The 27,678-nt window shown below is 49.7% G+C and overlaps 1 protein-coding gene and 1 long non-coding RNA gene across 3 annotated transcripts in view; both read left to right on the top strand.

Moving 5' to 3' along the window:
- Positions 1-4,280: 4,280 nt before the first annotated feature.
- Positions 4,281-9,060, top strand: LOC148091058 (uncharacterized). 2 transcript variants are annotated; one of them, XR_015715989.1, is made up of 3 exons: positions 4,281-4,434; positions 5,067-5,181; positions 9,012-9,060. It is a non-coding gene; the product is annotated as an uncharacterized LOC148091058 (long non-coding RNA). The 2 variants fall into 2 exon arrangements; XR_015715990.1 differs by lacking the exon at positions 9,012-9,060 and adding an exon at positions 8,243-8,364.
- A 24-nt stretch (positions 9,061-9,084) lies between these two features.
- FCGBP (Fc gamma binding protein) overlaps positions 9,085-27,678 on the top strand; it is a 33,928-nt gene continuing 15,334 nt past the window's right edge. Inside the window, exons 1-11 of the mRNA XM_087827429.1 lie at positions 9,085-9,164; positions 9,485-9,541; positions 10,727-11,974; positions 13,609-13,961; positions 15,589-16,159; positions 17,448-18,055; positions 19,086-19,653; positions 21,850-22,442; positions 24,681-25,269; positions 25,400-25,599; positions 27,154-27,292. Of these exons, the coding sequence (XP_087683555.1) occupies positions 9,487-9,541; positions 10,727-11,974; positions 13,609-13,961; positions 15,589-16,159; positions 17,448-18,055; positions 19,086-19,653; positions 21,850-22,442; positions 24,681-25,269; positions 25,400-25,599; positions 27,154-27,292 (4,924 nt within the window). The 5' untranslated portion in view covers positions 9,085-9,164; positions 9,485-9,486. The remainder of the gene's footprint in view (positions 9,165-9,484; positions 9,542-10,726; positions 11,975-13,608; positions 13,962-15,588; positions 16,160-17,447; positions 18,056-19,085; positions 19,654-21,849; positions 22,443-24,680; positions 25,270-25,399; positions 25,600-27,153; positions 27,293-27,678) is intronic.

Below are 27,678 nucleotides of genomic sequence, written 5' to 3'. Positions count from 1 at the left end.
ATTTCAACTCAATGAAAAAATCTGAATAACATCTGAGTCTAATTATCAAAAGAACTTTGACCTCAGGGACCCTCTGAAAGGGTCAGGGACATGCAGGGGTTTGCATATTCCACGTTGAGAACCACTCCACGAAGGGCAAAGATGGGGAACAGTTTGGGGTTTTCCCACAGGAATAAAAAAGGATGGCACATAACCCAGGCAGGAGGTTATAGCCAAACTGAGACCTGAAGGACAAATGGGAATTAGCTGGGCAAGGGAAGGAGAAGGGCTTTCCAGACTAAAAGAAGCAGCAGGTACAAATGAGAGTATGTGTGGGCGACATGTAGGGTGAAACGAGGTGGGCTGAGACAGAACACGAGAGCTGGGAGCATATTACAGCAAGTCATGAATGTCATCCAAAGTGTTTAAAATTTATCCTAAGGGTAAGAGACAACTACTGAAGGGTTTTAAGCTGGGAGAAGATTTGACAATGTTTGTTTAGGATGATCATTCTTACTCTACTGTGTAGATATGGATTCAAAGGGATAAGACTAAGCAGAAAACCCAGAAAGCTGTTGCAAGTAATTCAGGTGCGAGATGGTTGCCTGACTCCCTTGGTAAAATGAACTTGGAAATAAATAGATGAATTGAAAGATATAAAGGAAGTATAAGTAATGAGATTACGTGACTAATTAGAAGTAGGGGGAGGAAGACAAGAACTGAGTCTGATATTACCAGCTCAGGCTGCTGGACGGTGGCATATTTTTCACTGAGAAGACATGGAGGGGAGGCAGATTTGGAAGGAAGGTGAAAACACTGTGTTAAGGTACCTGTGAGACATTCTAGCGGAAATGCCCCACAGTTCAATGGGTTCATGGAACTGCAGATTACTTACTGTCTGATTCCATTTGTCAGACATTCTTGAAAAAGACAAAACTATAGGAATCAAGAACAGATCAGTGGTCACCAGGGGTTAGGTGGAGAGGAAGGTTGTGACTACAGAAGGACAGCAGGGGGAAGCTTGGGGGATGATGGAGCTGTTTTGTATCCTGATTGTGGTAGCGGTACTATAAATCCATACAATTTTACTGTGTTAATTTAAAAAATAAAACGGGCAAATTACTGTTGGGTTTCTTGGCTTGGAGAACTGGTACCAATGGTGACATCACTCACTGAAATTCAGAACAAGAAAAGAACCTGGGTCCAGTCTAGGGAGACAGGGTGCCTTGCAGACATGCAATAGATATCAAGTAGGTGGGCGCGCCATCTGGAACTCAAAGAGAGCTGTGTGTGTCCTTAAAAATTTCAAAATCCTCACTTGGTGTAGAATCATGGGTTTTTCTCGTGGACTCATACCCAGCTTATCAAGAGCTACCATTTCGTGTTCCTTTTCACTGCCGTTTACACTGGCCCCGCACCAGCAGACTTAGTCCTCCCATCAAAGCCATTACGTGGTGGTAAATAATAAGTATCAGTAACTCTCGAGTGGGTGTGGGTGTGGGGCTTATTTACAATAACAAACATAACAAAAGCAAAAGGTCATTTATTACAATTGTAGGGCATGAGTCACCTTATGGTGGTATCTGAAGCCAGGAAAGGGTCTGAGAAAGGCTTAGGAAGAGCACAGAATGTAAGAAGCAACAGCAGTGGCAGAGGCTCAAAGAAGAGAAGTGACAGAGGATCAAAGCTTGAAAGTTGCAGTCAGAGGAGTTGGGGGAAGTCAGGTGCCGTGCGCATGTGTGTACATAAGCATGTGCTGTCAAAGAAGCCAACGGAAGGAGAAAATTTTTAAAAAGAGGTGCCTGTGAGAGATCACACAAGTGCAGGAAAACGTTCTCTGTATTTAATTACAAGGACGTCATCGACAACTGTGGCTGACAGAAACTCAGCGCAGTGGTGGGGTAAAGGCTGGACTGCTGAAAGCTGAAGAATGTAGAAAAATGAATGTAGAGTTCAGCCAGCGTGGTTCAGTGGTTGACCGTTGACCTATGAGCCAGGTCACTGTTCCATTCCCGGTCAGGGCACATGCCTGGTTGCGGGCTTGACCCCCATCAGGGGACGTGCAGGAGGCACCCGGTCAGTGACTCTCATCACTGATGTTTCCATCTCTCTCCCTCTCCCTTCCTCTCTCTGAAATCAATAAAAACATATTTTTTAAAAAGAGAAAAGAAAAATGAATGTAGAATGAAGAAAAATATAGAAAATTGAGTCAGTAAGTGTATATTACTCTCTCTTTTTTAATAATTATGAACATTTATTAAGTGTCAAGAGTAGGGTGCAGTTGTTACTATACAAAAACATAATTATCAATATAGTGTCCCTGTCATTGAGCTTACAATCCAGAATGACATGCAGTGAGAATGCTGTAAGCCTACCTCAAAATTCTTTAAGTTAGAAATGGCTATTTTGGCAAATAAGTGAGGCAAAATGACCTCTTATTTCAGGTACAATGTTAATAAGGCTTTCAGTATGATCCAAAGAATGTTTTATTCGTATCCAGACATTTCCCCCAAATATACTAGGGCTTGGTAAAAAAAAGTGCACTTAGAAATTCGGTAAGAACAATGAATTATTTAAAATTGCCTTGTAGGACTTTAAACAAAGAGATGCTTACTAGCCCGAGTTTTGCCACAGCTAGGGAAAAGCCCATGAAACATATTATGAACTAAATTCAATTTGTGTTCTATTCCACTGACCGCTTTTCAACTCTTTCCCCCTTTCGCACACGTAAGGGCTCCAGTGATAGCCCTATTACGAAAGAAAGTGCTGAATCTGCATAAAATACCCTTAGTTATTAGAGGCTTAACAAGTCGAACTTCCAGGAAATATTAATTTATATTTTAAGAGAAGAGTGGGCAAAGATCACAGTAGGACCTCTGGCTGCAGGAGAGGCCTGGCTATGTCAGATATGGAGACAAAGCAGCCGAGTTCAGTCCATGCATCTTCAAAGTGATTAAGAATATAGATATTATGCTAAGCAAAATAAGCCAGTCAGAGAGAGAAAAATATCAGATGATCTCACTTACATGTAGAATCTAATGAACAAAATAAACTGATGGACAAATAAGTCCAGAGACATGGAAGCATGGAACAGACTGACAGATCTCAGAGGGAAGCAGGTGAGGCAGGAAGAGATTAACCAAAGAACTTAAATGCATATATGCATAGCTCTAGACACAGACAATAGTGCAGTGAACGCCTGGAGTGGGGTGGGAGCCGGCTGGAGGGAGGGAAAGGGGGGGGAAATGGGGGACATCTGTAATACCCCAAGAATAAAAAAAGAATATAGATAGATGGTTACTTTTCTGCTCTGTATTTCTGGTTTAGGGATATTTAAGAATTTAGCATCAAGACACACAGCTCTTTAAGACACTTGACTCTGATGAAAAGAGGAGTCACATATATATGCCCTTTGACCCAGCAATCTCATTTCTAGGATTCAGTCACAAAGATACAAAATAATGCGTGCACAGGCTGTTTGTGGTATCGCTTTTTGTAACAGAAAAACAGTTGAAACCCAAATATACACCAGTAGTGGACTGATGGATTAAACTGAAGGTATATTTATACAGTAGAGGACTTTGCAACTCTGAAAAGTAATAGAGACGATCTCTACATAATGTTTTGGCATGATGGCCATGATAAAGTGTTAAGTAAAAAAACGAAAGTAAAGGATAGTGTATATAATATGATAATATAATATAATATGTCTTTTGTGTAAGAAAGAAGGGAACTGCAAACACACATGTTCAAATGTATTTTCAAAAAGAAACTCCATAATAATGGTTTCTTATAGGGAAGAGAGGAAACAGCGGAGGGCCCAGGGATGGCAGCTAAACCTCTGTGAAGACACCTCATGATAAAATGTTAGTGTCTTTGGAACCATGCAAATGTTTTATAAAAATTTAAAAAATGAAACAAAAAGACATTTCTCTCCTAGTGTCCAAATTATAGTCTCTAAATACAATTTGTTAATAATAGGAATGAAGGCTCTTTGAGAAATGGCTGACCCTGGCTGAGAAAATGCACCACACCCTAAAGAAGAGTATAGCCAGTCTAGGTCAGGATGCACATCTGCACTGGGATCAGGTGTTGCCAGTTGCCCTGCTCGGGATTAGAGTAGCTCCCCGAAGCAGGATTTGTTTGAGTTCCTGCGAAATAATATATGGGTGACCCTTTTGGGCTGCTGTAGGAACTGGGGATGTATATGTAGATCATAATGTTAAAATTAAGAATTATATGCAACATCTTAATCAAACCCTGACTGTAATTAATGATTTGGGATCATGTGCTAGGGATTTTTCTCTTACAGTTCAGCTACATCCCTTTGAAGCAGGAGACAGAGTTCTACTCAAAACATGGGAAACCAAATAGCCGGACAATCAACTGGAGGAAAAATGGATGGGACCCTGGGACGTGCTTCTCACCACTCCAACTGCTCTGAAGCTGGCAGGGGTAAGGCCCTGGATCCATCGCACCAGAGTAAAGAGGGTGTCAGAAGGGGAAGAGTGGGTGACCGAACCCAAGGAACACCTCAAGGTTGTCTCTCGAAGGCAGCGTTGGTTACAGTCGAGCTCTCGAGCACTGCTGGTCGGGCTGAAAGACAACTAGTTTCATTCAGAAAAGATGAAAATATTTGGGTGTATTTAGCAAAAAATGTTCTTAATATCTCTGACTTTTGCCTTTCAGGAGGAACCTAGGTAGGACAGACCTTTACATGTTGCTTAGTGGGAGTTGGGAAGCCTATTGCTAAATACAGAATTATACTCATTCTACTAACTTTGGGAAGAAAGTCACGCGTGGGGCCCTTCATGCGCTGGGACCCGCTGTCCGGGCAAAGGGTGTGGGGTGTTTTCTCTAAAGGCCGCTGCAGTAGCTTCCTGTGCCGAATGCCTGACGTTTACCGGGTGTTCTAGTTATTATCTTTCAGTATCTAATAACTACAATGTGAATTGTTCTGTTTGTTTCACCCTCCCTTATAGTAATGCCAGCTGGTTGGTTTCTGATATGTGGGGTAACTGCTAATTTGTATATCCCTGCCAACAGCACCTTGTTCCTTAGGATAATCGACCGTCTTTATGCCCTAGAAACATCACAGGATCCGAACCAAAAGAGACCTTCTCCTGGCCGTGGCACTGGACTGCAATGACGATCTCTCCTGCTGAATATGTTGCTTTAACCACTTTTGTTACGCTGGTAATGGTAGGTTCCCTTAATGTAGAAGTGGCCTAGCTGGCTCGTAGCGTGATAAAAGCCCTGAATGCCACTTCTAGGGCTATACATGGGATAAATCAAGAGCTGAGCCAGGTCAGCTCTAGGCAGTTCTAGAGAATCGGGCAGCAGTAGATTCTTTGCTGTTGTGGCATAACCATGGCTGTGAGGAAATCAAAGGAATGTGCTGTTTTAATCTTTCTGACAATTCTCAAGTGATAGAAAGCAACATTCAACAAAGTAGGCAAACCATCGCCAAGATAAAACAACGAGAAGGCATTTTTTGCATTTGATGTATTCAATTTAACCTTCTGGCTGCCCAGCCTGTCGGGGTTGAAAGAATCCTTTTTAATTTTTCTACTGTTTATTTTTTGTAGTCTGATTGCTCGCTGCTGCATTCAATATCTTCCTCTTTTTAGATCCTGCATTCACTGTATTTCATCCCTGAGAATTGCTTTTAAGGCAAAAGCAAATGCAGTCCAGCAGGATGAGACTTTTCACCTAAAACTAATCTCATAGATACAAGATGATAGAAATAGCAGTGGGGAATGTTAGGGGCAGAAATAGAATAGTGGTGTTAGGGGCAGAAATAGAATACTGGGGGCTAGCTGTAGCTATAAGAAATAATAATCATGCTCTATTAACCGTGCTTATTCTATTCTAATTAGAGAAAGCACATTCTAACCTGGCTGAGGGCCGTATGCCCCAGGACATGGGAGTTAACTTTGGAATTCGGTCCATTCTCCTTCTCAGAGAACTGCCTATCATCACGGAAAGATTAACAGCCTTGTTCCCGGAACAATGGAGTCCCAGATGCACCCACCCTTTGCAACCCCCAGCCCACATTGCCTGTAACCTGTTAGCATTATACCTTGCCTACTTCCCCAGGCCTGTAATTCCTACTTTCCCATGTAATCTTGGTCCTTCTACGCAATATAAGCAGCTGGCTTATGGGGGGCGGTAGAGCAGATTTTCGTGGATGACCTGCTGCTCTCCCATATTGCTGACATTATTGGAATAAACCCTCATATACGATTCAACCCTGTCTCTGCTTAACTGGCTCAAGTAGTGACAGGCAGCTGGACCCATTCGTTGTCTGTGTTCAGTGCCAGAGACCCATAAAGAAGTGTCTTTCAACTAATACTCTGCTAGAGGGAATGTAAAATGGTGCAACCACTTTGAAAAACATTTTGACATTTTCCTAAAAAGGTAAACAAGGCACTCTCCCTCTGGGGAGAACTCCAGGGCCTTTTTCTTCTCTCTCTTCTCTCCAGGCACATTACCTTTGCCTTTCTCTCTCCGAAGCTCCAAGGGCCATTCTTTTAGCAAGACAGTTTTAATGCACATGGAGGTCAGATTGTGGCAGGTGGAAGAGTAATTGGTGAGTAGGTGCAGAACAGAAAGAACATAAATGTAGGAAGACTCTCAGTTCCAAGGAGCTAAAAATAAAAAAATAAAAAGGGAGAGGGGATTTACATTAAGTAAGGGAACAGATAGCAGTGTCTTATAAGAGAAATTAAAGAGATTAGCCTCAGCTTGGCTTCTTGGCCATTGACTCATGCAGAACGTGATGTTTGGATTCCATATAGGGAGTCAGCAGGTAGGTTGTGAGAAAGGATGAACCAAGTAGAAGGAACTGCACAGGCAATGGCAAGATGGACGGTGCAGGAAATGGAGCACCAGGGCTCTGATCATACTGCCAGGAGTGTGGACTTGCATTCATAGGGACAGGGAACATGGAATGTTCTTGAGCAGGGGAGGAACAAGATCAAGGTTGAACCTCAGGGAGATTAGAGGCAGCTTCTGCAAGATAGAGGAGTTTCCCAAGGGGGTAGAGAGACCCCCTTGTGGAATCCAGAGCATGAAAGAATGAAGTTAGAAATTGCTGGCAAATCTAAATTTAGCTGCAGAGACTAAATTCTCCTCAGCTGTGCCCTGGGGCTGTAAAGCCCAGCAAGCGAGAGGGTTCCAGGGGGTCTCAAGTGGTATGACCAGTGCAGATCTACCCTCTGCAGATCCTGCCTGCAGGGAGACACACAGCAACCTCTTGTTTGGGCTGCCAGTGGCAGGATAGAGGGTTTCTCCAACCATAAGAAAGTGCCCCCACAGGTTATCTCTGCCCCATCAGTGGGGTGTCTGAGAATAGATATGACATGGAGTAAGGCACAGGGCGCAGCATACTACACCCCCCCCCCCCCAAAAAAAAGACTAAAAAGGTCCCGGGAGTGTCAAATCCAAAATATAAAAGATTTCCCACTACCACCCCATTTCTGGGGACTCTGGCTGCAGAGAGAAGTGGCAGATTTTGAAGGGGGAAGGTTTGTCTCTGGGGTCAAGCAGGGGAGACCTCAAGGCTTGGAGGAGATTAGGGGGCAAAATCAAACCTGAAACTTACCCTAATTTTCTGTTGCCCTCCTCTCATTTCTCTGTGTCTCAGACTACAAGAGGAGTATCTGACATAGATTTTGACATCTTGGTTTGCAGTAGCTGCTTCCTCCTTAGGAATCCCAGCAGCCCCGTCTTTTTTCCCCTTTCGACTCAGATGACCCCTCACCCACCCCCAGATTCCTCAAGGACCCAGGCAGGCCTCTCCCCAAAGCTCTCATCCCCTGCAGGTCCCCCCACCCTGCCTGTCACTTGACAACTCTGGCTCTTATCCAGTCTCCTGTTGACTCACTTCATTTTCCTGGTTGACTTTGGGTCCCAGTCAACTCTGAGCCTTTATCTCTCTCCCTCTGGGAACCTGCCCTGGGTGGGGGTATCAGATCCCCCACCCACCCTGGCTGCGCAGAGGTCCAGGCCTTGGTGATAAGAGAGGAGGAGTCCTGGGGCAGCAGCTGCTGGGTGTTGTGTGAGAGGACGCCCAGGCTTTGCAGCTGCTGTTTCTAGGGGAGACTCCTCAGCAAACAGTGAGTCCCAAGTCAGGAGGAGGGAAGCAGAGCATGGGTCAGGCCAGGCCCCCAAGAAGAACAGACTCCCTCTGAGAAAGCCCACGACACCTTTCAGTGATCTCTTCTTCCTGTGTGCGACCTAAACCCATCTCTCATTTCAGGCAGTGATGGGGGGCACAGGGTCCCCCAAATCTGTTCAACCAGCCCCTTTTCAGGACCAGAAAACCTTCCAGAAAGCAAATAATTTTCCAAGAAGTGGAACCCAGTGACTGCATGGAACCAGGAAACAGGCCTCTGTCTCTCTTTGCACACAGCTCCAGCCCCCAGTTCCCACACAGGTGCCTGCCTCCCATCCACAGTCCTTGAGAGTTTACAGAGCGCCCTCGGCGAGATAAATAAACCCAGTGAGGTTAGTTTTGATGTTCCCATTTCATGGCCAAGGTCCTCAGGAGACCCTATTGGACGGGGGGTGGAGGTATTATGTCTCACTCCAGAGGCCTGAGTAAGGTACACAGATACCTCCCCATCACAGACCTCCCCCCTCCCAACTGGTGCCTAACCCTGAAGCTCCAGGGACCTGCAGGTGAGAGAAACAGGATGTGGGTAGCTGGGGACCAGGGATCAATAATAGGAACTGGGGAGCAGCCAGGACCCGGATGCAGGTCCTTTACTATTGTTACTGGCAGGAGCCAAAGGAAAATCTGCAGGCAGCTTCTGGTCAGCAAACAAGATCAAACACCATCTTCTGCGCGGCTCCATTCCCCCACCCCCCAGTGACCCAGGGTCTGAGCACCCTGCTCCCCAGCTGTTTCCCTCAGGACCACCACCCTTCCAGGACTAAAGTTCCCAGCAGGCTCCCAAGGCACAGCCACCAGCTGTTCTCATCCCTTGGGGACCCAGGCATCCAGGCTTGCCCTCCACCCTTCACAGGCCTTCAGGAGCCCCATTCCACCTGGCCCTGGGACCTGGACCCTCCTCCAGGAAGTTGGAACCATCTGCCTGGCAGGTGGCCCAAGGTGTGGCCTGAGGAGCTATTTTAAAGCCCAGCCCAGGGGCTAACCCTGAAGCTCCAGGGACCTGCAGGTGAGAGAAACTGGGGTCTCCTTCGGAAGCAGGACATCAGGTCTCCTACTCTTGCCCAAGACTCCAGGCCTCCCCACCCTACCCCCAGACCCAATGGACATCCAACTCTCTATCCTTGCCCCTGTCCTGTCCTCCCCACCCCACCCAAGACCCACTGGACATCCAACTACCCTATATGCACACACACCAGCCCTTGGATCCAGCATTCCTGCTGCCCAGGTGGCCGTTGTCCTGAGACTGGGCCCTTCTGTCCTCTTTGGGACAGTCTCCGGCAGGAGAGGCAGGCCAGCCTCCTAACCCCTTTTCTTTCCTCACTGCAGACATGGGTTCCCTGTGGAGCTGGTGGACACTCTGGGCCGGAGCAACCCTCCTGTGGGGTAAGTAAGACCAAGATCCCATTCCTACTCTTGTTCCAGTCTAGGAACTCTGCCTGCCTGGGTCAGCACCCTCCATTTGTGTCCCCTCCATAAGCCCATCTCCCAATGTCACCTTAGCTGCAGTGGGAGAGGGCCCCTCGGGCTCTGCAGAGAAGTGTGGTGGAATTCAGGGGAACACCTCAGTCCCCAAATTCAGGATGCAAGAACCACCACTCCCTGAGCCTTCTGCAACTCAAGCAAAGTTTAGACCCTACCCCTCATTCTGCTGAGTTGATGGAAAATTTCACTAACGTCATTCTTGGAGGGCTTGGTGCCCAGTTCTCCAGGGTCATGTCCAGGACTAGAGTCTTAAGTAAAGTCAAAGGACCGGGGGAAGGATGGGACACCAGGATGGGACACCTGATCCCTTGGCCCCGTGGGACACTAGGATACCCTTCAAGGCTCCCCTTATTCAGCAGACACTCCTTCTATAACTCCCACACTCTCCCCAAGACCCCATAGACACCTCTCTCCCTCCCCCTGTCCTTCTCCCTCCCTCCCCTTCTGGAGAATCTCTTCCCATTTGGGGGTGTTGAAAAGTACCAACTGCCCTCTATTTCTTGGACACATTCTGTCCACACTCCATAACCCCCTTTCTTCCTCTTACCCACTTCACTGCCGCGGCCCCCGCAGTTTTATTAAGACAGAAATCACAAACTGGCAACTGAATCCAGCCGCTTTGGGCCCCATAGTGCTTAAAACAATTCTGGGTTGGAGATTTCACATAGAAATTCAGACAGCCAGTTTCTCACACACACACACACAAAAATTTTTTAAAAAATCTGGCATCAAAAAGGAAAAAAGAGCTGATAAGCTGTCAAAGTAACAACAAGCTAAAGCTGGTAGCAACAGCCCACTTTTGAGGGTGCTTAATGCTCCACTGACACAATTACCACCTGAACTGCTTCCCACTTTTACTTCACTTGCCTGGCCCCGTCAGTACTTGAATTCGAGATCTATGACCAAAGCGTTCAGACTATGGGAAGACAAAGCCAGAAAGGATGGAAGGTGAACACTGCCTGAAAAAGGAGACAGGGAATGGGGGGGGGGGGGGGGGAAGCTCAATATGTAACCTGCAGAGGCACAGGGCAAGGGGTTACTTCTCTGATGGGTAAGTGGACCCACAAGTGCATTTTCTCACCACAGGGTTTACCCAGGAGGCCTCAGTGGACCCCAGCAACACCGAGGGGGAGGAATTCCTCACAGCCTTCCTGCAGAACTACCAGCCCGAGTACATCAGAAGCCGTCTCGAGCTCCTCATCACCAGTCTGTCAGACAGTCCTGCCTCAGTCAACGTCGTCAGCCAGGCAGACAACTCCTCGCAGAATGTCACAGTGAATCCTGGGCAGCCAGTCGCAGTCACCATCCACGCCAAAGCTGAGATGGTCGGTAGCAAGATCTTCCAGCATGCGGTGTTGGTCCACTCTGACCGCAGCATCACTGTGCAGGCCATCAACACTAAGCCCAACACGGGAGAGCTGACACTGCTGCGACCTGTCAGCGCCCTAGGAACTGAGTACTTTGTGTTCACACCCCGCGGCACCTCGGCCCAGAACCTCAAGGAGTTTGCTGTGGTGGCTGGTGCAAAGGGTGCCAACGTCAGGGTGCACCTGAAGGGGGGAGTGGCATTCGAGGATAAGTTCTACGCAGCGGGCAGTGTCCTGAATGTGATTCTGAAGCCCTACCAAGTGGCCCAGGTACAGAGCATGGCTGATCTCTCAGGATCAAAGGTCACAGCCAGTAGCCCCGTGGCTGTTCTCTCCGGCCACAGCTGTGTCCAGAAACACACATCCTGCAACCATGTGGTGGAGCAGCTGCTACCCACATCTGCCTGGGGCACCCGCTATGTGGTGCCCCCTCTGTCCTCCCAGACCCGCTATGATCTGGTCTATGTCCTGGCCAGCCAAGCCACGAAGCTGACCTACCACCACGGGACCACCAGCGGCTCCAAGAAGCTCCAGGAGGGTGAAGTGATGGAGTTTGAGGTCCGGCCATCCCACGCACTCTACCTGCAAGCAGATGTGGGCATCCAAGTCCTGCTTTTCGGTACAGGTGCCACAAGGGACAGAATGGACTACAACCCCTACCTGGTCCTGATCCCAGATGTGGAGTCCTACTGCTCTGCCTATGTGATCAGTAATATCCCAGCCTCTACGGGCTTGGCCCTGGTGGTATCACAGATAAAGGATGCTCCCAAGCTGACCGTGGATGGACACAGGCTGGGGGAGAGGCTCACCTGGCTAGCTGTACCGGGCAGTGAGTTCTCGTATGTGGAAGTGGACCTTAACGCTACTGCCTTGATCCACATGGCCATGGCCAATGCCCGCTTTGGGCTGCTCACCTTCTGGCTGGTCCAGTCTGAGGGCTATGGGACAGCAGGTGCCTGCAGCCAAAGTGAGTGATGGGAAATGACACCCTGGTATCCCCTTTGTGGGCTTTCTTGCCTTTCCTCTTTTCTCGCCCACCTGTTCTTCTGTGGCTTCCTGGCTCAGCTGGGCTGCCCCCCCCCACCTCCATCCTCTCTGCCATCTTCCTTTCCTTAAGGTTTCCCAGTCCCGTCCCCCCCCCAAATAATACTCTAAATGTTTTGCAACTGGTGTTATCCAGGGTCCCAACTAGTCAGAAGAGATACCAGAGCATGAAGCAGGGTCCTAGAAGCCTCTGGGGTATCTGGCATCAGCCTTTTATCTGTTGCTTTTGGGGAGATGTTGGGGAAGAGGTCCTGAGGGAGAGCCAATGTGCCAAGAGGGAGGGATCTTTGGGGGACAGGGTCGGGTCAGCAGCTTTTTACCAATTTGTTCATAACTATTTTGATATTTTAGCAACTGATATACAACTGTACCTGTTGCTAACTGCCACTCTCTCACACCTGTTTTGGAATGTTTATGCCCAAACTCAGGTCTAAAAGTATAATAATAATGATGCCTACCTTGCTGGGGGAGTTATCTCTCAATATACCAGGGACCATTCCAGGTGCCTTGCAGGCGTTTACGTATTTCATCTCTAGGACTTGGCTCTACATGTAACCTCAGGCTCAGCACATTGAGAAGCTGCTTCTAGGCAGGGCAGAGCTGGAGGGCACAGATGGGAGAGCCAGACTTCTGGGGTTCAAATCCCACCTCTGCTTGTGTGACCTGGGGCATGTGACTTCACCTCTGTGGGCCTCAGTTTTCACTTCTGTAAAATGGGCATAATAACTTCATCTGCTTCATAGGTGTAATAAGTAAGCATTTGTAAAGCACTCAGGGGGTACCTGGCAAGTGAGTGAGGCTATGGAAGGGTGAGCTGAGATTCTGAGCAGACAGAAAGCAGGAGCTTGTGAAGACTAGGAGGCAGTGGAGAAGAAACTGTTTTCCCTTATTTGGACCCCTCCCTCGCCCCCTCAAGCTAGGAACCTAGACACTATGGTTCCCAGCACTGGCAAAAATGTCAGCCTCCCTCCCACTCCATGGCATGAAAGCCACTCAACTTCGAACGGCCACTTTGGGCTTCAACAGTAGAATGGGGATTTAACTATAACACCCGGGGCAGTTCCCAGCCCTACTTATGCTTTAGCTTATTTAAACCTGGCAGCCTCCCCCCTGCCCCCCAAATATCCCTGTGAAGAAGGTATCACTGTCATCAATGTCACCAATGAGGCAGGTGAGGCACAGAGAGTTTACCATTCCTTGCCCAGTGTCACACAGCTCATTGGTTGAGCCCAGATGCTAATCAGGGCAGCCTGACTCCACTGTGGAGCAGCCTCTGTCTTCGGTTTTCTGTTCTTAACGAGAAGGTAGGGGGAGGGGGAAACAGGGAGAGGAAATTAGCAAATGCGGTTTGCCCTGAATGTCCCTGCCAGACTTTCTTCTCTACCTTCCTGTCCTTCTCAGGCCTGAGCAGCACTCTCCCTGTGAGATTCCCCACTTCTAAAATGGGTGGTTGTGAGCAAACTGCCCAAACTCCCTGCAGAGGCATTGCTCAGGGAGGCCCACCCACGTGGACACTTCCTAACTGCATCTCTTTCGCCACCCCTCTTCTCTCCCCAGACCTGCAGCCTCCCCAGGAGAAGGCCTCCTGCCAGGATGTGCAGTGCCCTCCCTCGCAGCTCTGCCAGGTGGTGGACGGGCAGGCCAAGTGCATGCCAAGCCTTACGGCCACCTGCCGAGCCCAGGGTGACCCCCATTACACCACCTTCGATGGCCGTTGCTACGACATGATGGGCACATGCTCGTACACGATGGCAGAGCTGAACAGCGAGGACCTGACCCTGCCAGCCTTCAGCGTGGAGGCCAAGAATGAGCACCGGGGCAACCGCCAAGTCTCCTATGTGGGCTTCGTCACTGTGCATGCCTACAGCCACTCTGTGTCGCTGGCCCGCGGGGAAGTTGGCTTCGCCCGGGTAAGTATCCTGAGTCTTCAGGATTATAACGCCCATCAGTTAGAAGGAGGAGGCAAAGCCTGGATGTCATGCCCCCCAATCTGAGTCCTTTGCTGAGAGAGGAGGGTGAAAGAAGTGGTCCCACGGAATGGGGGCTGGGAAGGAGGGATTTGAAAATCCACCATAGAATCTTAAACCCCTTTTGTCCAGCAATTGTACTTCTAAAAATGTTAAGGATGCTCAGAGATATGGTTAGGGGGAAAAGTTCATGCCAATGTGGTTTGGAATAGCAAATAATAATAAAGGAAAGGAAGGGAAAAAGAAAATAAAATGTCCAAAAATGGGGAATTTCTTAAGTGACCAAACACTAAATTTAGTGAGCACCTACTATATGTCAGATTTGTTTCTTAGCATTTTCCAGATATTAATGCACTTACTGTTCACTGCAATTTGTGCGGTTGAAATTATTATTATCAATACTTTTAGAGGAGGAAACTGAGGCTCAGAGAGATGAGTGACTGGACGGTTTTAGAGCTGTAGGAGATGGAGCTGGGAACACAGGCAGGTTGACTCCTGAGTTCTTGTTCTTAACCTCTAGATCCTTCTGCCTCTGGTAAATGCATTACTGCTCAGTCAATACAATAACAGCCTAGAGCACAGGTTTAGAGCTCCTGGTAGAATCATGGCAGGATGTCCACATGCTGTTATTAGGAGAACAGAGTTTGTGAAATGGTGACATCAGCATGGTCTCATTATTTTTATAAAAGTATAGTGAAGAGATGCTCAGGAAGAGGAAGTGGGTCCAGGGGACACAGACACACTGCTTGTTTTCTGGCCAGACTCTCCACCGGAACATTTGCAAAGGAATACCCTTCCTTGTCTCTCTTTTTGTGGCTCTTACTAATCTTTTACAGCTCAGCTCAGCTGTCACTTCCTCCAGGAAGCCTCCCCTGACCTGCAAGGTTGGGCCTGACCCTTTTCTAAGCGCCCACAGCCACCTGTACCTCTACCACCTCTGCCCTGCCCATTCTGACCTGTCTAGTGACAGGTCTGTTTCCACCATTGGACTGGAAGCCCCATGAGAGTAGGGTTGGGTTGTCCTGGTCATTGCTGGATCTCCACGATCTCCCAGTGCAAGCCAGGCAGAGTGAGTGCCCAGTGAGTGTTTATTTGACACAGCAGTGCCCTCATTCACTCACTGAGTGCCTGCTGTTCTGCCTGGCACTGTTCTAGGCACTGGGATTGAAGCATCCCTGTCTTTGCGGATCCCTGACAGTTTACAGAGTTAGACAATACGTGCAAATGACATATGAGAAGGTTAGAAGTTATAGGAACAAAATAGAGCAGGAAAGGCAAGTAGGGAGTTAAGGAAGAGTTGCCATTTAAACAGGGTGGTCAGAGTGGCCTCACTGAGATGGTGACATTTGAGCAAAGCATTTGTAAGAGCTGAGGAAGTGAACCACGTGTGCATCTAGGGGAAGAGCATTTTAGGCCATGGGGATAGCGACAGCAAAGATCCTGAGGCTCTGTTGGTGGCAGTAACAGGAGGGAGGAATCCCACTGCAGCCAGAGCAGGGAAACAAGTGGGAGATAAGGGGCTGAGAGCCAGCCACACAGGATCTGACCACTCCCCCCCACCCCCCCGTAGATCGACAACCAGCGCTCTTGCCTGCCTGTTTTCCTGGCCGAGGGTGGCATGCTTGTGTACCAGAGTGGGAGGCAGGCCGTAGTGGAGCTGGACTTTGGGCTGGTGGTCACCTACGACTGGGACAGCCAGCTGGCACTGACCCTACCCGTGAGATTCCAAGGCCAGGTGTACGGACTGTGTGGCAACTATAACGGCAATCCCGACGACGACTTCCTCACACCTGATGGGACGCAGGCTGCTGATGCTGTGGAGTTTGCCCAAAACTGGAAGCTGGATGACGGGGACTACCTGTGTGAGGATGGCTGCGAGGGCAACTGTCCCTCCTGCACACCAGGCCAGGCCCAGCACTATGAGGGCGACCGTCTCTGTGGCATGCTGACCAAGCCCAATGGCCCCTTTGCCGCCTGCCACAATACCCTGAGCCCCCAACGCTTCCTGAAGGAGTGTGTATACGACCTGTGTGTGTCAAATGGGGACCGGTCCAGCTTGTGCCGTAGCCTCAGCACTTACGTCCAGGCCTGTCTGGAGTTTGGCATCTCTATCAAGGACTGGAGGTCACTAGCCAACTGCCGTGAGTGATGCCCTGGTGTGGGCTGGGAGCACATGGAGGGAGGCAGGGGGCCCCTTACATCTGCTCAACATCTGAACACTTAGTGTGATTCAGCCTGGAGCTGGATGATGTCAGGGGTATGGAGGTGGCTAGGATGTGCCCTCAGTGAGCCTAAGGTTGGGGCAAACGTGTCACTTGGCAGTGACAGTCCTTGGAGTTCATGCAACCACTGGGCCAGGCCCTGTCCGTGGTGCTGAGAATTGGGCAATCCTGGTCCCCACTCTCACAGAACTTAATGTCCTATCAGGAAGATGGACAGTAAACAGTACACTGTGGAATATCTTCAGAGAGCAAAAGAAATGAAGTTTATCTAATAAGAGCAAGTGGGAGGCTCATGAAGGTGCTCAGGGAACACCTTGCTGAGGAGGTGTCATTGGGGCAGAGCCTAAGGATAAGGCAACAAAGTCAGCTAAGTAATAACAGTGATGCTTATGGGTGCCCCTACACAGATGAACTCATTTATCCCTCACAACCTGTGAGGTCAGTACTATTATTATCGCATTTTACTGATGGGGAAACTGAGGCACAGGGCAGTTGGAATCATTTGCCATATAGCTAAGAAGGGAGAGCCAGGATTTGAACCCAGTGCACCTGGGCATCAGTAACCTTCTCCTAACCACATGCTGCACCACCTTCTGAGGAAAGGCCAGCACAGGCAGAGGGGACAGCCAGACCCAAGGCCCTGAGCCGGGAGTGTGAGGACTGCCAGGAGGCCACCGTGGCTGGGGCCGAGTGAGCCAGAGAGATGGGGAGGACTCAGAGGTGATGAGGGCAGATGGTGTGGAGCCTCCTAGGCCACCAGGAGGCCTCTGGCTTTTACTCTGAGCAAGACAGATATAAATGGGCTGTGGGCAGGAGAAGGGTGTCATCTGATTCAGGTGTTCGCAGGGTCCCTCTGGCTGCATGGGAGGGACAGGTTGTGGGGACAGGATGGGGGCTGGGGGAGAGTGGGCAGGTGGCTGCTGGCATGGATAGGACCAGGGTAGGGAGGGTGGTTAGAGGAGAAGGGGCCGATTCTGGGTAGATCTTGCATATGGGGCTCACAGGACTGGCTGACAGGTCGGGTGTCCAGGGAATGAAGGGAGGGAGGAGTCGACTCTGCCTCTGGGGTTGGGGACAGAAGTGCTGTGAATTAGACGCAGAGCTCTGAGGGAGGTGCAGGGTTCTTGGGGGGGAAGTCCTGGCGCGTTCCCGACTGAGCATCCCTCGAGGGCTTGACCGCAGTTTCTGTGTCCCTGTCTCCCCGCAGCCCTGTCCTGCCCCCCCAACAGCCGCTACGAGTCGTGCGGCCCCCCCTGCCCCGCCTCCTGCAACCCCGAGGTCAAGCCCGCCAACTGCTCCGGGCGCCCGTGCGTGGAAGGCTGCGTGTGCCTCCCGGGCTTCGTGGTCAGCGGCAGCGCCTGCGTGGCCGCCTCGACCTGCGGCTGCATCTACCAGGGCCGCCCGCTGGCCCCGGGCCAGCAGGTGTGGGCGGACCAGCAGTGCCGGCGGCGCTGCACCTGCAGCGGCGCCACCAACCAGGTGAGCTGCAGCGACACGCAAGGCTGTCCCTCCGGCGAGCGCTGCCGCGTCCAGAACGGCCTCCTGGGTTGCTACCCGGACCGCTTCGGGAGCTGCCAGGCGTACGGGGACCCGCACTACGTGAGCTTCGACGGCCGGCGCTTCGATTTCATGGGCACCTGCACCTACCTGCTGACCGGCTCGTGCGGCCCCAACGCCACGGCGCTGTCCGCCTTTCGGGTGCTGGTGGAAAATGAGCATCGAGGCAGCCAGACTATGAGCTACACGCGCGCCGTGCGCGTGGAGGCCCTAGGCGTGAAGGTGGTGGTGCGCCGGGAGCATCCTGGGCTAGTGCTGGTGAGCACGGAGCACCGGGGCTGGGTTGGAGGGGGGGCTCCCTTCAAAAAGAGTGGGTGGGGCTGTGAGAAGGCCTGTGGCCAGTGATTAAAGCCAGGGCCCCCAAGCAGGGCGATTAAAGCCAGGGCCCCCAAGCAGGGCGGTGCTGCCTCTCCCAGGCTGCGTGACTCTGGCTCTCCCGGCCTTAGTTTTGCCCTCTGTCAAATGAGATAAGACGGTGCTTCTGGCAGAAGCCACTGCGCAAGGTGGTTGTGGGAATTTGACCAGTTAATATTTGTAGAGTGTTTAAAAGACCCTGGACGCTCAGCAGATGTTCAGTAAACGCTGACTTAACATTATATCGATACGAACCCTCCAAAGTCATAGATTTGTGCACTTCCTGGAAGACAATTGATTTTCAGAGAGTAAGGTGACCTGTAAAAGTCGGGAGCTAGAGGTGTGTGTGCTGGGGGGTGAGAAGGGAGAGCCCAAACAGCAGCAGGTTTCTGGGCAGAGGGCTCTCCTGGTCCACCACCCAGCAGAAGTCAAGAACCACGGATTTACTCTTTTTAAAAAAAAGATAAAAATCAAGAGGTGGGGTTGTTGTAGGATTCACAACAATAGTTGATAATTATTATGGAGCAGTTTGGGGCAGTGGCCCATGCTTTCAGGAGGAAGATGAATCGGAAATGGAAAACCGAGAGAACTTTCCATGTGTCAGGCACTGTGCTAAACCCTTTTAATCCTCAGAATGAGTGAGGGGGAGGGTGTGAAGAGGTGAGGTCAGGGAGGTCACAGGGAGGTAGAGTCTGTATGTTTTGAAAGCCACAAGTTAGGGATTTGGATTTAACGTATACTTGAAGTATGAAGAGAGGTGAATGGTCTGCTAAGCAGAGGGAACAGCAAGTGCAAAGGCTCTGAGGTGGGACCACGCATAATGTGCTCAAGAGAAATAGCAAGGAGCTGAGACTAGCTGGAGCTGAGAAAGAGGGGTGGGCTACAGAGCCATGGATACACCCTAACCCCTTGGCCCTCCCGCATCTCTACCCAGGTGGATGGCATCCTTCAGTATCTCCCCTTCCAGGCAGCAAATGGGCAGGTCCAGGTGTTCCGCCAGGGCCAAGATGCGGTCGTGCGCACAGACTTTGGCCTGACTGTCACCTATGACTGGAATACCCGTGTGACTGCCAAGGTGCCCGGAAGCTATGCTGGGGCCCTGTGTGGGCTCTGTGGAAACTTCAATGGGAACCCAGATGACGATCTGGCTCTGCCGGGTGGGGGCCAAGCTGACAGTGCACTGGCCTTCGGGAACAGCTGGCAGGAGGAGATAAGGCCAGGCTGTGAAGCAACCAACCCAGGTGACTGTCCCAAGCTGGATGCTCTGGTGGCCCAGCAGCTGCAGAGCAAGAATGAGTGTGGGATCCTTGCTGACCCTAAGGGCCCCTTCCGGGAGTGCCACTACAAGCTGGACCCACAGAGTGCTGTGCGAGACTGTGTCTACGATTGCTGCTTGCTGCCAGGCCAGTCTGGGCCACTGTGTGACGCGTTGGCTGCCTATGCTGCTGCATGCCAGGCCGCTGGGGCCACTGTGCACCCCTGGAGGAGTGAGAAGCTTTGCCGTGAGTACCAATAGTGAGAACTGGGGTCTCAGCCTTGTGTATACTCATTAACATATACATATCATTAACTCATTTAATTCTTATAACAACCTTATGAAGTAGGGACTATGGTTTTACCCATTTAACAGATGAGGAATCTGAGGCTCAGAGAGGATCAGTTACATGCCCGATTATCATGACAGCTAGGAAATCACAGATGCAGTAAATATTTATGAGATGACTGGATATCTCTGGTGGCCCCAGGTCTGATTGCCATATGGCGGTTGTCATTCAGGGATGAGCAGTGGAGGAGCCTGTGCCCTCTCCAGTTTTCATTGGTTCCCATCCGGACTACTTCACTCCTGTACAGCATCTGCCTGGCCCCTTGGGCAGTCACTTGGAGACCCTTGCATCAGATGTGGCTACAGGATGTGGTCTTCAAACATTTTTGCTTGCCTATAAAGGAAGTTCACAAAGCCATGCATCCCCTCACCTGATTTTTACATTTTAAAATTTATTGTTGAAATATAAAACGCATGTTCAAAAATATGTACATATAATAAGTAGCAGCTTAATCAATTTTTAGCAAGAGAACAAATTTGTGTAAGCTTTCCCAAGAATCATGAAAAAGAACATACTAGGCCCCCCACTGCCACAGAAGCCCCTTCATGCCCTCTTCCCAGCACTATACCCCAAGAGGCAACCACTATTCTGACTTCTAAAGTTTCTGAACTTAATATAAGTGCAACCGTAAATCTCTAGTTTTCATCCTAAGTGTAAATAATTGCACAGCCCACAGAATAATGAGAAATAATAAGCACCGGTTGTTTTAATTCACTAAGCTTTGGGGATGTTTGTTACCCAGCAAAAACTAACTGATGCAGTGATCAGAAGAGACTTTTGTGTATAAAACTATGTTACAATAGGCTAAATACTGTTGAAACTAAAAACCATGCCACTAGTTCCTTGACATCATCCAAAAACCAACCTGGGTTCCAGTTTCCCCAATTATCTAAGAAAAATGTGGGGGTTTTTTCAGTTTATTTGAATCTGGATTCAGACCAAGCCCACTTAACGCATTGAGTGATTTTTTTAAAATCATTTTTATCCTATAATAATCTCCTCCCCTTTTCTCCCAACATATTATTATGAAAATTTTCAAACATACAGAAGAGTTGAAAGAATTATACAGTGAATACACTTACCATCTAGATTCTACAATCTACATTTTATTATATTTTCTTTGTTGTATATCTACTCCTGTATCCACTCCTCCTTTTTGTTCATGCCATTAATTTATTGGAGGAAACAGGTCGTTTTTCCTGCAGAATTTCCTATTTTCTGGATTTGGCTAGTTGCTTCTTTATAGAGTTATTGAACTTGTCCCTCTCTCCAGCCAGATTTTCTTGTAAACTGGGTATTAGGTCTAGAACAGTGCTGTTCAATAGAACTTTGGTGATAACAGAGATGTTCTATATCTGAGCTGTCTCATATGGTTGCCACTAGTCACGTGTGGCTGTTGAGCACTTGAAATGGAGCTATTGTGACCAAGAAACTAAATATTCAATTTGACTTCATTTTAATTAAATTACATTTAAATGGCCACAGTGGCTATCATAATTGGGCTGCACAGATAGATTGATTGGGTTCAGTTTTAGTTTTTTTGTTTTTGTTTTGTTTTATTTTGTTTTTTAAGGAAACTGCCTGTTTTATAATCTGGAGCGAGAGGGGTTCGGAGAGAGGAACCAGGATTCTTTATTTTTTCTTTGCAACATGGCCAAATATTTTAATCTATAGAATTACTACTCCTACTATAGAATGAAGAAGCTAAGAGTTCTGCCTTCACAAATACACTGCATAGATCGCACACACACTCACTACATGTGTATATGTATGTTTAAAATACGTGCCACATGTGCACAACTTGTTACCAACTTGCATAAAGTCACTGAAGATGTTACAGATAACACACAGTTAAATGGGAAAAGAATCCTAATTATCAGGATCAGACTAACTGTGATGTCATCTGTTCCCCAGGCCCCACTCAACAGAGGGACTCCTTGCAGCTGGACCACTTATGTGTGAATGTGTGTGAGTGTGTGTGTGTGTGTGTGTGCGTGTGTGTGAGCAGTGTGTGCGCACATGCATGTGTGTCAGGAGATCAGCTGCATCACTAGGGTCAGGGATTCTCAATTCTGATGGTCACTCTCCCTGCAGCACTGAGCTGCCCGCCCCACAGTCACTATGAAGTGTGTTCCCGTGGCTGCCCACTGTCCTGTGGAGACCTCCCTGTGCCCGGGGGCTGCGGCTCTGACTGCCACGAGGGCTGTGTGTGCGACGAGGGCTTTGTACTCAATGGTGAGTCCTGCGTGCCCCCGTCCTCCTGCGGCTGCTTGTGCCAGGGCATCTATCACCCTCTGGGCGAGACCTTCTATCCTGGACCTGGGTGCAATTCCCTTTGCCACTGCCAGGAGGGTGGCCTGTTATCCTGTAAGCCCTCCTCCTGCGGCCCGCATGAGGCCTGCCAGCCATCCGGTGGCACCCTGGGCTGTGTGGCTGTGGGCTCTGCCACCTGCCAGGCGTCGGGAGATCCTCATTACACCACCTTCGATGGCCGCCGCTTCGACTTCATGGGCACCTGTGTGTACGTGCTGGCTCAGACCTGTGGGACCCGGCCTGGTCTGCACCAGTTTACTGTCCTGCAGGAGAATGTGGTCTGGAACAAGAAAAAAGTCAGTGTGACCCGTGTGGTCACTGTCCAGGTGGCTAACTTCACCCTGCGGCTAGAACAGAATCAGTGGAAGGTCAAGGTGAGACCGAGGAGGAACCTGAAGAGGGGTCTGGGGCAGAGGCTAATCTGTGGGTGGGACCCAGGCAGCACTCAGCCCGAGGGCAAGAGACGTAGGGCTCAGAGTAGAAGGCATGGGGTTCCCGAGGAGAGGGCTTGCCCATCAGAGCCCAGAGTGGGGAGCCAAGGAGACCCTGGGGACCTGAGGCCTGTTCCCATGTGGCTCAGTCTCCCGCCTCTCTGCCCCTTGACTATACTCCTGAATGTCTCTCCCGCATCTTCCTCCTTCTCCCTCCACCTTCCCCTCCATCCTGGTCCCTGCCCCAGCCACCTCCCTGGTCTCCCAGCCTGCGACAGAAATGATGCAGCCAGAGGTCAGTAAAGTTCAAGGATGGGAAAGACTCAGGGACAGAGGACAGTCTGTGGATAACCCATCGCTCCTCAACAGCCAGAACCACAGTAACAGCAGCTATGGTTTTTATACAGCTGACACCTACGAGATCATTTTATTCTCACAGAAGTAGCTGGAGTGCCACGATTTGCTTTATATTTTGGGGGGGGGGGGGGCGCCTCATCACTGGCCCAAAGTCCCCCAGCAAAAGCAGGACTTGAACGCAAGGTGGTGCATCAGGAGACAGCACCCTGGACCCTGGTGCTTCAGTGCTCTTTCTGACTGAGAAGGATTTGGTCTCTCACGTGGGAACTGGCATTTCACTAACACTGGAGGGTTTTTCCAGAGATCCCACTAGACTTCAGGCACATGGCCATTGTACTAGCAGCGATATTGACAATGAGCTTGCTGACCTTTAGCTAGCCGACTGTTTCATGTGCTCATGCATTTGATGTTTAAATATAGTCCCTGATATAAGCAAACTATAGAATAGCACCTGGCCTGTAGCTGCCTCTAAATACGTGAGTTGTTGGTGTTCTTGTTATTTCCAACTCACTGAAGCCCCCAGCTTCACCATGAGGTAGAAAGTATTAATATCCCCACTATACAGAGGAGGAAACTGAGGCACTGGGGTTAAGTCGCTTGTCCTTAACCACTGTCCGTCCCTGCTCTGGAAGTATGACTCTGTTTTTAGGAGACTCAGCCAGGAGCATGTCTTTCTCCTGCCTTCTCCTCTGATTCCTCACACTTCCAGAACAATCTAATGTTCATCGTGTCTGCGTTAAGAAAGGCCAAACAAGCATGTCAATCAGGGCTGGATTTACAAGGCTTTGTTGGTGCCCAGCAGTCTTAAACTGAAACAAATGATTCTTGGCTCCTGGATTTGAAATTCATTTCCCCAGACATTTAGCCTGACTTTTCACTCACTGATGCTTAAGGCAAAAACCCTTTGCGCCCATTTGCTCTTTGAAATTAAAACTCCCAGCCATAGCTTATAATAGCAAATGTTCCCAGAACACCCATTCTGTGCCAGATACACTTCTCAGCACTTTGAAAATATTAATTTACCAAATCCTGACAACCACACCACGGGATGGGTGCCTCATTCCCACTGAGTAGATGAGGGAACAGAAACAGAGGTGACACTCCTGCCCAAGGTCACAGAAAGAGTGTGAGGGGCAGAGCTGGCTTTGAACCCAGGCAGGCGTCTCTGGAGTCAGTCACTGCGTTCTTGATCACCCCAGTAAGTGGCGATGAAACAATAACTGGCAAGGTGGTTATCCCATTGAGGCCTGTATTAGTTCTTTGTGGCTTAAAACAATAGACCTTGATTGTCTCATAGCTGTGAATGTCCAAAGTCCAAAATCAGAGTGTTGGCCAGGGCTGCACCCCCTTCAAAGGCTCTAGGGGAGAATCCTTCCTCACCCTTTCCAGCTTCTGGAGGTTCTAAGAGTTCCCTGGCTGGTGGCTGTGTCACTCCAATCCTTGTCTTTGTCTTCACTGGCCTTCTCTGGGCATTTCTGTGTCTTCTCTTCCTCTGGCTCTTATAAGGACATTTGTCATTGGATAGAGGGCTCACCCTAATCCAGGATGATCGCATCCCAAGATCATTATACTAGTTACATTTGCAAAGACCCTTATTCTGAGTAAGGTCATATTCTGAGTAAGATCATATTCTGAGTAAGGTCATATTCTGAGATCCTGGGTGGACATATCTTTTGGAGACCACCATTCAACCCACTCTAAGACCCTATTATTATACTCATTTTACAAATATGGAAACAAAGGTCATACAGATCTTCAGTGGCTTGACTAGGGTCTGCCCTCGCAAAGTGTACCCTCTGAAGCATGGCATCTCCTGCCTCCCAGGTGAACGGTGTGGACAGGAAGCCACCTGTGGTTCTGGCTGACGGCCTGATCCGAGCCTCCCAGCACGGCTCAGACATTGTGATCCAGACTGACTTTGGCCTACGTGTGGCCTATGACCTCATGTACAACGTGCGGGTCACCGTCCCAGGCAACTACTACCAGCAGTTATGTGGCTTGTGCGGGAACTACAACGGTAACCCCAAGGATGACTTCCAGAAGCCCGATGGCTCACAGACAGACAGCCCCGATGAGTTTGGCCACTCCTGGGAGGAGGCAGTGCCCGGCTCTCCCTGCCTGCTGCCACCTCCCTGCAAGCCCGGCGAAGACTGCAACCTTCCGACGTGTGGACCTGAGCTGCAGAAGAAGTACCATCAGGAGGAGTACTGCGGGGTCCTCACCAGCCCCACCGGGTCACTGGCTGCCTGCCACAAGCTGCTTGATCCCAACGGTCCCTTGCAGGATTGTGTCTTTGATCTCTGCGTGAGTGGCGGAAACCAGAGCATTCTCTGCAGCCACATTCATGCCTATGTGAGTGCTTGCCAGGCGGCTGGAGGCCAAATCAAACCCTGGAGGAACGAATCTTTCTGTCGTGAGTAAGGGGCAGAGAAGGGGGAGACCAAGGGACAGAGAGAGGGGGAGGTTAAGGCACAGGAGGGGCAGTCCCTGGGCCCCACAACCCCTCTTTCCCAGGGGCTCTGAACCACACCCCCTCTTTGCAGCGATGAAGTGTCCCCCCAACAGCCACTACGAGCTCTGCGCAGACACCTGCTCCCTGAGCTGCTCTGCGCTCAGTGCCGCCCCACAGTGCCCGGAGAACTGTGCCGAGGGCTGCCAGTGTGACCACGGCTTCCTCAGTGATGGCGAAAGCTGCGTGCCCATCCAGAAGTGTGGCTGCTACCACAATGGTATCTACTATGAGGTAGGAGCTGGTCGTCCTGAGCAGACCTGGGGCCTCATCCTGGACCTGCCCTTCCCACTGCCCATCAACCCCACAGTCTGTCCATTTGGCATCCTCAGCGTCCCTCCCACCCACCTCTCTTCCACAACCCACAGCCCCACTGTGATCCCGTTTGTACCCTCCTACCTGGCTCCCTCCCAGCTCCCACTTTTGCTCCCTTTGGTCACTGTCTTCACAACAGTGGGAAAGACCTTTGTAAATATGACCGTGGCTCCTGCAACTCTAAACCCTCCCCTGGGTCCCCAGGTCAGGATTTTGTCTCTCTCTGTTATACCAGCATATAATTCCCTCTGCTTCCCTCTTCCACTATCACAGCTACTCCTTTTCTTTCCTTGTCTTTTTAAAAAATATATATCTTTATTGATTTCAGAGAGAGGAAGGGAGAGAGAGAGAGAGAGAAACATCAATGATGAGAGATTCATCATTGATCAGCTGCCTCCTGCACACTCCCTACTGGGGATCGAACCTGCAACCTAGGCATGTGCCCTGACCAGGAATCGAACCATGGTCTCCTGGATCCAAGGTCGATGCTCAACTGCCGAGCCACGCCGGCTGGACTCTTTTCTTTTTTAATGTTTTTATTGATTTTTTTAGAGAGAGAAGAAGGGAGAGAGAGAGAGATAAAAACATCAATGAGAAGAAACATCGATTGGCTGCCTCCTGCATGCTCCCTACTGGGGATCAACCCTGCAAGCCGGGCATGTGCCCTGACGGGGAATCACACCAGTGACCTCTCGGTTCATGGGTCAAGACTCAACCAGTGAGCCACACCGGCCGGGCTCCTCCTTTTCTTTTGATACGAGTGTGTTTGTTTAAAGTCTGTTGCCCTCAAAACACTGTGAGCTCTGTGAGGGCAGGGCCCTCTGATGCTCTCCTTATATGAATAATAATAACAACAAATAGGCAGATGGTGCTTACTGTGTGCCGGTTACTGCTGTAAGTGCTATACGTATACTACACTACACTATACTATACTATGATATATAAACTTTTGATCATGAAAATTTTCTAACATACAAAAGAGAACAGTGTAATAAATCTCCATGTACCCATCACTTAGCTTCAAAAAAAATCAACATTTTCCCATTCTTGGTCCATCTCTACCCATTTTCTCTTCAAAGGTAAGTGCAATTATCATCTGCAGCTTGCAGATGTGGAAACTGAGGCATAAAGAGGTTACATAATTTGCACAGAATGATGTGATCGGAACATAGCAGAAACAGGCTCCAGACTCAGGCAGTCTGCTCCAGAGCCTTGGCTCCTAATTCCTGTTACACTGTTTATCCTATACTGTAGGCATTTAGTGGCTATTTTGTAATAAACTAATGAGTAAATGAATGAAAGTGAGTGAATAAATAAATTGAACCCCCAGGCCATGCGATGCCTTGGTTTCACACACAAGCGACCACCTTGATGAAAGATGTCCCTTTCCTCTCCTCTGGACCCCTCTGCCCAGAACACCAGAGATGCTGGAGTCAGTTCCTGCACTGATGGCCATGCCCTCTGTCCCCACAGCCCAATCAGACGGTCCTCGTGGACAGCTGCCGGCAGCTGTGCGTGTGCCACTCTGGGAAAGGCCTGGTGTGCCAGAACCACAGCTGCGAGGCGGGGGAGGTGTGCCAGTCCTCGGCAGGCATCCTGAGCTGTGTCAAAGGTGATGGGCTATGTCTGGGGCCATCGTGGCTTAAAACAGAGGACAGTGACTCTGGAGCTGAGGGCACTGTGACCTGGATCTTATGGTGGGAGTCACAGAGGACTGAGGATTGAGGTCAGACCTGGGGCCTCTGGGCTGGGATTCCCAGGGCCAGGCACGGAGGCAGGGACCCTCATGGTGGAGTCCAGGCTATGGGCGCCCTCCGAGCTGGGTTTCCTAGGCAGACGTCAGAGACTCTCAGCATAAGGGAGGGACAGGCAAACGTTTTCTCTAAAGTGCCAGATGGTAAATATTTAAACTGCAGGCCATACGGTTTCAGCCACAACTACTCAACTCTGCCCTAGTGGCATGAAATCAGCCATAGACTATTTACAAAAACAGGTAGC

The sequence above is a fragment of the Miniopterus natalensis genome, chromosome 18 (assembly GCF_054644295.1).
Source record: "Miniopterus natalensis isolate mMinNat1 chromosome 18, mMinNat1.hap1, whole genome shotgun sequence".
Classification (NCBI taxonomy): Eukaryota; Metazoa; Chordata; class Mammalia; order Chiroptera; family Miniopteridae; genus Miniopterus; species Miniopterus natalensis.
Note: the sequence above shows the minus strand (reverse complement) of the source record. Positions and strands in the feature narration are given on the sequence as shown.